The 11469-nt window shown below is 38.9% G+C and overlaps 2 protein-coding genes across 2 annotated transcripts in view; one reads left to right on the forward strand and one right to left on the reverse strand.

Annotated features, from left to right (window-relative positions):
* The window catches only part of LOC131440484 (uncharacterized), a 36667-nt gene extending 32491 nt beyond the window's left edge, over positions 1 to 4176 (reverse strand). Inside the window, exon 1 of the mRNA XM_058611801.1 lies at positions 4127 to 4176. The gene's annotated coding sequence lies outside the window, so the exon portion shown is untranslated. The remainder of the gene's footprint in view (positions 1 to 4126) is intronic.
* A 1024-nt stretch (positions 4177 to 5200) lies between these two features.
* Positions 5201 to 6602, forward strand: LOC131426207 (uncharacterized). The gene is made up of 3 exons (XM_058588781.1): positions 5201 to 5781; positions 5991 to 6125; positions 6549 to 6602. Exons 1-3 carry the CDS (start codon positions 5353 to 5355, stop codon positions 6600 to 6602), a joined length of 618 nt encoding a protein of 205 aa, XP_058444764.1. The 5' UTR covers positions 5201 to 5352.
* The last annotated feature ends 4867 nt before the right edge of the window (positions 6603 to 11469 follow it).

Consider the following 11469-nt stretch of genomic DNA (forward strand, 5'->3'; position numbering starts at 1 on the left):
AAGTAGAATGGTAATAGTTATTGTTGTCGTTTATTAGCGGCGTTAACCACGTGTGAGTCGCTCGCCGCACAATGATAAAAGTTGTTTTATCGCACACAGTGGCTAGTCTTGTTTTTCATGTACGCTTTCCACTTCGAAGTAGCGTTGAGATAAAAATATTTTCAAAGCGATGTTAAGAGAAAAATATGCCCAAAAACATCTCGAATGGATTGATATAATATGGATCGTGTCTGGATCAGTTGAAGACATTTAGGCTCAAATGAACCGTACTGAAAATTAGAAACATTTTACAAAATTTGTCACATAATCTCAAAAATAAACCGCACTTCTTCGTAAGCGAGAGATTGTGCTCATGCGCTTCGTCCTTTGTTTACTGCGTTAGCTCCACTCTTAGGGACCGGCAGGAGCATGACTTCCAGCTTACTGGCGCCCCATTTACCCGAGACTGGTGCTACATCGTGAAACTACTCGACTAGGCCCTGCCGAAGGTCTAGCCTACACCACCGGAGAGTTATCCGACGAAATAAGATCTCCCCAAACCGATGCTTCCGGTACCCGTCAACGACCCGTTTGAGAGGATGCCTGTGTCGATCCATTCATTCCGGTTGGAGGATGGCTTCCAGTTCATTGGTGCCCCGACGATCTTAACGGTGTTACGTCACGATCTACTCGACTAGTTCCCGACGAAAAATCTAGACTACACCGGCGGAGAATTCACCGGCGATGAAAGTTCCGATACCGATTCAACTGTTGCACCACACGGGAAACCAAAAGGAGTGTCGAGGTCGGTCCGGCGATTCCGGTTGGAGCATGGCTTCCAGTTCGCTGGCACCGCGATGACTCGGACAAGTGTTGTGACGACTACTCGAGCATAGACCGGCGGAGAATGCCCCGACGTAGGAAGTTCTCCCGAAACCGACGCTTTCGATACCCGCCTGCGAATCGACCGGAAGAATGCCTGGGTCCAGCGATTCCGGTTGGAGGATGTCTTCCGGTTCACTTGTGCCCCGGTGATCCATCCGATGCTTTGTCGTGATCTACTCATCTTGTCCCCGACGGAGAGTTCCCCATCGATGAAAGTTCTCCCGAATCGACGTTTATTCGCTTTTTCTGCAGCTCTGACAGTATCTGCGTTACCACCCTGTTTACTGCATTCCACTTCCCTTCTACACATTTCCACCTCTAAGGCTGGCATTCCCATGCGCACTTCCACAAACCTGATTCACTCGAAGATCACATGTTCTGGTGTTTCCTCAACGTGCTCGCAGTCCGGACAAAAGGGTGACACTGCATGACCACACCGATGCAGATACTTTCGGAAACAACTGTCGCCAGATAGAAACTGCGTTAGGTAAAAGTTCACTCCTTCGTGCTGCCTATTCGCCCACGTCGACACATTTAGAATAAGCCGATGAGTTCATCTACCTATGTTGTCCCACTCCTGTTGCCACTTCGCCATCAAACCAATTCGGACCATCTTTCGTACATGTATGTATGTATGTATGTATGTATGTATGTATGTATGTATGTATGTATGTATGTATGTATGTATGTATGTATGTATGTATGTATGTATGTATGTATGTATGTATGTATGTATGTATGTATGTATGTATGTATGTTTTTTTTTACAAGGTGAAATACCTTATGTACTTTCCCAGCTCACGCGCTCAGTAGTTGTCAAGCTACCGCTATTGTGAACCAGCGAGTGGGACTGGCTGAACCTTACCCACTAAAACACCTTGGACATCTTGCCTTGATCCCCCCGGAACTAAGCTAAGCTCAATACTTCGGGGGAGGCTGTGCTCATGCACTTCTTCGTTTGGGAGAAAATAAGTTCCTGCGTTTCTCTCTTTATTCATCTCGGCTGTGCTCATGCACTTCTTCGTTTGAGAGAAAATGAGCTCCTGCGTTTCTCTCTTCATCCATCTCGATCCACCTTTTGCGCCTCGACGATCCAATGCCGCTACGTCGCGCCACACTACTCGCCAGATCCCCGACGATGGATCTAGCCTACACTGACGGAGAGTTTCCCATTTTACCCCACGCGGGACACCCAAAGGAGTGCCGAGGTCGGCTCCGCGATTCCGGTTTGGAGCATGGCTTCCGGTTCGCTGATGCCCCGACGACTCGAATCGGTGTTGTGGCGGCTACTCGACCAGTCCCCGGTGATGGATCTAGCCTACACCGACAGAGAGTTCCCCGACGATGGAAGTTCTCCCGAAACCGACGTTTTCGATACCCGTCCACGGCCCGACCGTAAGGATGCCTGGGTCGATCCAATGATGCCGGTTGGAGGATGGCTTCCGGTTCACTGGTGCCCTGACTATCTTAACGGTGTTACGCCACGATCTACTCGTCTAATCCCCGATGAAAGATCTAGACTACACCAACGGAGAGTTCCCCGGCGAAAAAGGCTCTCCCGACACCGAGTCCCCTGTTACACCACACGGGACACACGAGAGAGTGCCGAGGTCGGTCCGGCGATTCCAGTTGGAGCAAAGCTTCTGGTTCGCTGGCGCCCCGACGACATGTATGTATGTATCTATGTATGTATGTATGTATGTTTGTATGTATGTATGTATGTATGTATGTATGTATGTATGTATGTATGTATGTATGTATGTATGGATGTATGTATGTATGTGTGCGTGTGAGTTAAAAATATGTTCTCAATTTTATCAGCTAAAAATTTAACCTGGCATCCCTGATGTAAACGACATTAGACATTTGTACTAATATTAGTGTACGAGAAAAATTTTAGCGTGTCTTTGATTTTAATCGCTTTGATAGAGATCGCAATATATAAATTTATTTCACCTTGCTTTCAGCCATTAGGTCTTTTGCAGAGGACCGCATTATATTGTAAGTTCCGCTGCAGCAGTGATCGAAATATTCATTTCGCGCCGCGTAAATCATGTATTCCATTCAAAATTCACCTTAAAACATTAACATAACCTATTTTCGTGACAGAGAGAACGTTGTCAGGAATATGATGACGAATAATTAGTAGCAGTCATTTAATGTGAAAATGATTAATAGATAACACAACACTGTAGGAACTAATAAACAAAATAAAAAAAAAAAAAAAAGAAAAAAAGTAACGAGCAGAATCCACAATGTGGATCATGAGATGTACACTGAAAATCATTTCTACCTACTTTGATGAGATATCACTCATTATCGAGCTCATCTATACGCTACCCAAAATTAGGTAGTTTCTGCTCAAACTTGGAGTTGATTGGTAAAAAAAATACGTAGTGTGCTTTGTTATGGCATAATACTTGTACTAAACTTACATTTACCTAAATTTCGAGGTCATCACTCGTTACCCAAAATTGGGGAAATACACTATAGTTGATTTTGGGTAGATTTAATTAATGAGGTAAATTGTACAGAAAAGAACATGTCATATTCAATACATTTTATAACGATACAGTAAAAAAATTGTAATATACTCTAACTCTGTATTGTATGCTCTCTGGTTTATTGATTTTGTTATTAAGATAAATGAATGAGAATTGTATAATTATAATTCAGTACAATATTTGAGTGGCAATATATTTGTATAAAATGGTTATGAAACTGGTACCACTGAAACCGATTTTGGCTTTACCATGGTAACCGTTTATGTTTCCGATAAACAATTAGGCGTCGTTGGTATGGATACGGATTTGTTGATAATCCGTTGGGACAATGTTAAATGATGAAGGACAAGAAAATTTCGATTCATTCTGTGAACGAGTGTTGTGAGAAAAGGTGCAGAATACGACATGGCGCAGTCTGTAGGTGAGCATATTAGAAAAAAAAACTCATTTTCAAAATGAAAATGAAGCATGGCGAGTGGGCCATTGCTGCATATAGTAAACCTTATTAAAAATAATATATGCGGACGAGTGGGTTCCTGCATTATTTGAAAATATTGTATAACGAGTGGGCTTATACAAAAAAAAATGAATCGAAAAATATTACCTGGAAGAAAATGAAGCATGGCGAGTGGGCCATTGCTGCACATAGCAAACCTTATTAAAAGTAATATATGCGGACGAGTGGGTTCCTGCATTATTTTAAAACATTGTCTAACAAGGGCTTATATATATAAAAAAAATGAAAACGAAAATATTACCTGGTAGAAAATGAAGCATGGCGAGTGGGCGATTGCTGCACATAGCAAACCTTATTAAAAGTAATTTATGCGGACGAGTGGGTTCCTGCATTATTTAAAAATATTGTAGAACGAGTGGGCTTCTACCTAAAAAAAAATTAAAAAATTAAAGGAAATATTACCTAGTTTCATATTTTCAATATAGAAACAAAGAAAATGAAGCATGACGAATGGGCTATTGCTTCACATGGTGAATCCTATTAACATAAATGTATCCTGTGTTATTTAAATATATTGTAGAACGAGTAGGATTATACCTACAAAAAAAAATGAATAAATAAATAATGAGGAAATACATGATTATAATAAGTTCTATATTTCTTTATCTGAATTTAGATAAACCATTGCAAACACGAGAGCAGAAAAAGAAGGCCAAAAATTTGGCTCGCGAGCTGGCCAATGAAAGGTCAAAAACGCAGCTTTAATGGAAGCATTAGATCGTAGTAAGAAACTGAATGAAGAACTCCAAGCCGGAATTTCTAAGAAAAAAGACGGAGGACAGTCGGCTACTTCAGAAGAATGCGAGATAGAATTCAATGCTGAAAACGGATTGAGCAGCACGAAACGTTTAACAGGACCAAACTTTGAAGAATCTAGATTCATATCATCAATGCATCAGCTTTCCGTGGCGTCCATTAACGTTCCGGAATGCAAAGCAACAGACGAAGACGGAATTATTCGTCCTGTGTATGAGCAGTGGAAGGATTTATTTATAGATTCACTCAAGCTAGCTGGAATAGAAGATGAAATAACAAAATTTATAGTGTTTAAAGTTAAGGCTGGATCTCAATTGCTTGAGATATTCAGAAACACGAAATCAGACACCGACTCACCAGATGTATCTTCGGCACCATTTTCAAACGCATTGCATCGCCTTCAAAGCTATTTCGGTTCTGGTTCGGACATTATGCTAATGCGACGCAAATTAGCTATGGTGACTCAGAACCCCAATGAATCGGATCTTAGTTTTCTCACTCGTGTCGGATCGACTGCTCGTCTCTGTGAATTCAATGAGAACAAAGAGTTTGAGCAAATTGTTGCCACAGTAGCAGAGCATGCTGGAAACAGGGATGTACGGACAACTGCTCTAAAAATGCTTCATCGTAAAGGTACCTTTATTGATTTGGTTGATAAAGTACGAGAAATTGAGACAATTCGAATCAACGAAGAGTACATCCAACATCGACATGGGACTGCAAGCGATGATTGCTTCTTTGGATTGGAACAAGTATCACCGGCAAAGTCATTCAACAAACTTTATTTCTCGCGATCAACGTGGAAATAATCGCAGAGAGTCCATGAGAGCACGGCAGATGCATAGAGGTGGACGGCAATTGAACAGAGGTGGCTTTCAATTTCGGACCAACATAGGTAGAGGCTTCAAATCTAACATTACATCCGGCACAAACTGTTGGCGTTGTGGAGGAGTTTATCATTCACCCAACGATTGCAATGTAAAAGATAAAATATGCAACAAATGTGGACAAATGGGACACATTCAAAGAGTGTGCGCTGGTCAGTTCAAACGTGCAGCAGAGGTTTCGGAATATCCACCCTCAAAGATAGCCGCTATCGATACCAGAGAAAAGTCCGAGGAACCGAAAACGGAAGACTCGGTAAGTGATACTCAAGAATAAAACATTAAAAAAAAATAATAATTTAGTTATCTCGGTTCATGAAGTACTAAAGATCGTTAATAATTATTTACTAGTCAACTAGTTATATTCCAAAAAAAAAACAAAAAGATAAATAAATAAATAAATAAAATTTATATATATATGTGTATGTAATGAGCTGCTTTAATAATATATGTATATCAAAACAGGAAATAAAATTTCATTCACAAAGCGAAAATAGTGCTGAGACGTATATGACTAAAGAAAGAATCATTGATCGGCACGATGAAGCAGTGCTTGTGATAACCGGTGAAACTTCGAGTTATCCTTCGAATGTTGACGCTGTAAGTATGTATAAACTCACTAGTGAGTGTAATTAACTTGGAGTTCCGCAAATTTATCTAGATTCATCATCCATACCAAATCCAGTTCAATATGAAAAATGCAAATAATGCAAAAGAAAAATCAAGCGACGGAATTATTATGGCAACAGTATCTGGGCTAAAGTGTTCTTTTCTAATAGATTCTGGTGCCCAAGTAAACACCTTTACACTAGCAATGTTGGAACAGATCATGTCAGATCCTAGCCTCAGAAATGGAATACATAACGTAACATCTGGTTCTGACCGTTCACTGAAAGCATATGCTTCATCAGGAGAAATCGATGTGGTGGCTACTTTCCATGCTTACATGTACATATCTGACGACAGGCCTACGCTATTAGAAAAGTTTTACGTTGTAAAGGAAGAACGTGCTCTACTTTGCAGATCTACGGCATGTCGATACAATGTATTGCTACTCGGGTTAAAAGTCCCTGTTAAGCATGTTGAAGAAGATAGTATTCATTTTGCAGGAGAAATTGCATCAATTTCAAGAAATGAAATTTTTCCTAAATTCAATATACCGCCTGTAAAACTTTACTACGATAAAACAAAGCCACCATGCAGAAATGTGTTCATGAATATCCCATTAGCCATTAAATCATTGGTTGAGGTGCGTCTGCGAGGTTTAGTTGTAGCAAACATCATCGAACCAGTAACAGATCAAATGGACACATCGTTTTGCTCTTCAATGTTGGTGGTACCTAAAGGAAAGGACGATTTTAGATTGGTCATTGACTTAAGAGGACCTAATCAATATATTCAACGCACTCCTTTTGCCATGCCAACGTTGGATAAAATTCTCGCAAAGCTGGAAGGAGCAAACTGGTTCTCAACGATAGACTTGTCAAATGCTTTTTTTCATATTGAATTAGACAAGGAATCAAGACATTTGACAAATTTTTTTACCGAGTTCGGAATGTTCCGTTATGTACGTCTACCATTTGGCCTGTGCAATGCACCGGACCTGTTTCAGGAAGCGCTCCAACAGAAAGTACTGGGAGAATGTAAAGGTTGTGTAAACTATTTGGACGACGTACTCATTTTTGGTTCAACCAAAGAGGAGCATGACGAAAATTTAGCTAAAGTTCGCTCCAGATTAGAAAACCACAACGTTAAGTTAAATGAAAGTAAATGTGTCTTCGGAAGTCAAGAGGTCAAGTTTATTGGTTTCATACTAACTTCACGAGGATGGCAAATAGAAGAATCGAAAATGGAAGCAATCAAGGAATTCAGAAGGCCCATAAATTGCGCCGAGGTTAAGAGTTTTCTGGGTCTGATTACGTACGTAGACAAATTTATCGTACACCGAGCTACAAAAACCGAGTGTTTGAGAAAACTGGCTAATTTGAACGTTTTTTACTGGACTAATAACGAAGAAGTTGAATTCGAGTACCTTAAAGAGAGAGCTATAAATTCTATTAAAACTTTGGGATATTACAACCCAAATCATCACATCGAACTATTTGTTGATGCATCTCCATCCGGTCTAGGAGCAGTATTGATCCAATTTGACGAAAATAAATGTCCACGAATCATTGCATGCGCATCCAAAGTTCTATCACCGTCCGAACAGCGATACCCTCAGACTCAGAAAGAAGCATTAGCTGTCGTCTGGGGCGTAGAAAGATTTAGTTACTATTTACTAGCCAAGTTTTTCATAATATGGACAGATTCAGAGGCAAACCAATTCATCTTTGATGTGAATCATCGATTGGGCAGAAGAGCGATTACGCGTGCAGAAGGATGGGCTTTGCGTTTGCAGCCTTATAATTTCAAAATAAAACGTGTACCCGGAGATCAAAATGTAGCTGACGTACTTTCTTTTTTTCGACTTGTATCCGAGACTCAAGTTGAAGAAGCATTGAACGGTGATGACGGTAAACATTTTCTTTATGCCTTAGATACAGAACGTATGGAAATAACTTGGACCGACATTGAAACTGAATCTGAAAAAGACACTGAGCTTCAAGCAGTGCGAAAAGCTTTATCGTGCAAGAAATGGCCAAAGGATCTTCAACCGTACGAAGCACAAAAGAAAAACTTAATTTGTATGGGTCCAAAAATATTCAAAAACGAAAGAGTTCTTCTACCAAAAGAGCTGCGAATAAAAGCTATCTCATCTGCTCATGGTGGTCATGTCGGTGAAATGGCAACGAAACGTATAATGCGACAATATTTTTGGTGGCCCAAAATGAGCAAAGAAATAAGTCTGTTTATTAAGAAATGCGAGATATGCACTCTTTTGTCCAGACGGAACCCTCCTTTGCCATTGGCATCTAGAGAAATGCCTGATGGACCTTGGGAGATACTCCAAATCGATTTTTTGACGGTTCCTCATTTCGGTACTGGAGAGTTTTTAGTAGTAATCGACATTTATTCTCGATATCTAGCCGTTGTAGAAATGAAAGCAATTGATGCAACAAGCACTAATAATGCACTATGTGAGATATTCCGGACATGGGGATTGCCATTAGTGATTCAAAGCGACAATGGACCCCCATTCCAAAGTTCGACATTCATAAAGTTTTGGGAAGATAAGGGAGTATCTATTCATAAATCGATACCTTTTAGTCCACAGTCGAACGGTGCGGTCGAGAGACAAAACCACGGAATCATCAAAACATTATCTTGTTCAAAACTTGAAGGAAAAAATTGGCGAGAGGCACTCCAAAATTTCGTTCATCGGCACAATACACTCGTACCGCACTCAAGACTTGGAGTGACACCATTCGAATTGATAACCGGTTGGAAATATCGAGGAATATTTCCAGGATTATGGAACAATTCTGATTATAGCCTTGATAAAATGGACGCTTGTGAAAAAGATGCGGAATACAAACTTTCAAGCAAAAAATATGCTGACTTTAGACGTGGTGCTAAGGAATCTAATATTGCTGTTGGAGACATAGTAATATTATCACAGCAGAAAAAAAGCAAAACTGATCCAAATTTTTCATCAGAACGATATAGAGTTATTGCTAGGGACGGAGCTAAAGTCGTGATTATGAATACAACCGGTGTCCAATACACGAGAAATGTGCAGGAGATAAAAATCGCTCCATTCTCTCAAACAAGTGTAAGCGACGAACAGTTGAAAGAGGCAGGACTAGCACCACAAAACAATGATTTCCTTACGAAGGAAAAACATTCGTATCAACGGGAACTACCACAAATACTTAGAAATCCTCCAGGAGTTTGTACACCATGCGAAATCGAACCGTTATCCAACAAAGAATCTCGAATACTTCGTAGTAGAGACACGATTAAATTTCCTTCACGATTCAATGATTTTTTATATCATGTTTTCCACTAGAATCGCGTTTCCAGTCCAGTCCAGTAAGAAAATAAATTCAACAAAATAATGTAAATAAACTGATTTTTCTGATCTAATATGATATTCTCCGATATGTAATAGAATATGATGACATAATTTACAAGTTTACTGAAATAAAATAATGTTTTAGTAAACTATAATTTATTTTTTTCATACCTTCAATTGAATTTCCAAGAGTACAGAAGAAAAACGATGTAGGAACTTATAAACAAAATAAAAAAAAAAAAAGAAAAAAAGTAACGAGCAGAATCCACAATGTGGATCATGAGATGTACACTGAAAATCATTTCTACCTACTTTGAGGAGATATCACTCATTATCGAGCTCATCTATACGCTACCCAAAATTAGGTAGTTTCTGCTCAAACTTGGAGTTGATTGGTAAAAAAAATACGTAGTGTGCTTTGTTATGGCATAATACTTGTACTAAACTTACATTTACCTAAATTTCGAGGTCATCACTCGTTACCCAAAATTGGGGAAATACACTATAGTTGATTTTGGGTAGATTTAATTAATGAGGTAAATTGTACAGAAAAGAACATGTCATATTCAATACATTTTATAACGATACAGTAAAAAAAAATTGTAATATACTCTAACTCTGTATTGTATGCTCTCTGGTTTATTGATTTTGTTATTAAGATAAATGAATGAGAATTGTATAATTATAATTCAGTACAATATTTGAGTGGCAATATATTTGTATAAAATGGTTATGAAACTGGTACCACTGAAACCGATTTTGGCTTTACCATGGTAACCGTTTATGTTTCCGATAAACAATTAGGCGTCGTTGGTATGGATACGGATTTGTTGATAATCCGTTGGGACAATGTTAAATGATGAAGGACAAGAAAATTTCGATTCATTCTGTGAACGAGTGTTGTGAGAAAAGGTGCAGAATACGACAAACACATTCACAACCGATTTTTTAATCAAGAACTAGAGCTTCCTTCTTGCTTTATCCATCTCTAATTAATTCACTACAAATGGCATCTAACCATGCTAAGTGGCGTTCCTCAAAAACATACATTTTTGTTGCTAATAAATCATTATGATAAACATTGATTTCCATCCAAAAAAATTATACGATGACAAACCCCAAAGTCTTAGCATTACATACCTTTTGTAGAATTTGGCTTTTCTGTTTGCACTTCGCAGCCGATTAATAGCCTACAGTATCATTGCATGGCTAGTACTTTGATCCTACTGACAATATGAATCTATCCAGGTCGGGGTTCGAACATACGACATCTGGCTTGTAAGACAAGTGCCCTTTGCATTGGACCACCAACACGGGTAAACTCCATTTTACTCTATTAGTCGTATAGATGTTCAATTTTCTATGAGAATCTATAGAGTTGGCAGCCCAGCTGACGTAATATCGATAATATATTCAATACGTTATTCCATTGTAAAAGAATTGGCACATTGTCGCAAAGCTGATTTACCGTAGCGACACCTGCCAATGAAAAATGGAACCAAGAAAAGGAGGATTCTTTCGGAAATTTTCTGATCGGCAGTACTGATTTGCAACACTTTTATCGTTTACAAAGTACAAGTAGATATCAGCAATAAAAGTACACTCGGAGTAGAAGAAAATCGATTTCAACGTGATTACTACTACTTCTTTTAGTGTAAACTACGATTGAGCATGGAAAATCTTCAGAAATGTGTGAAATTGGGTAAGGTTAGGTTTTTTCGGATCAACATTTTTTAAACAGAGACCAGTGTAATGTTGATTTCTCGAGTACTAGAATGTATAGCGATCGAGTACTATTTATTTTGGATACTTTATTTGTTATTTCCAGGCATTTGAAAAATGCTATCAAACCAAGTTAAATGCTCTATTCTGAATAACCGGTAGATTTCGCACAATGAACTAAGATCAACATTACCACCTCAGAGTAAAAACTTTTTCTTCAACTTTTACTATGATTTTTCAAATGAATTTGCCCGCTTTCATAAA

The sequence above is a fragment of the Malaya genurostris genome, chromosome 1, assembly GCF_030247185.1.
Source record: "Malaya genurostris strain Urasoe2022 chromosome 1, Malgen_1.1, whole genome shotgun sequence".
Classification (NCBI taxonomy): domain Eukaryota; kingdom Metazoa; phylum Arthropoda; class Insecta; order Diptera; family Culicidae; genus Malaya; species Malaya genurostris.

Bases quoted from the DNA above. Each gene is read 5' to 3' on its own strand.
- LOC131426207 (XM_058588781.1), top strand. From the start codon at position 5,353: ATGGGACTGCAAGCGATGATTGCTTCTTTGGATTGGAACAAGTATCAC. The intron at 5,782-5,990 runs GTAAGTGATACT...ATATCAAAACAG, and splicing joins AACCGAAAACGGAAGACTCG to GAAATAAAATTTCATTCACA. The intron at 6,126-6,548 runs GTAAGTATGTAT...TCTACTTTGCAG, and splicing joins ATCCTTCGAATGTTGACGCT to ATCTACGGCATGTCGATACA.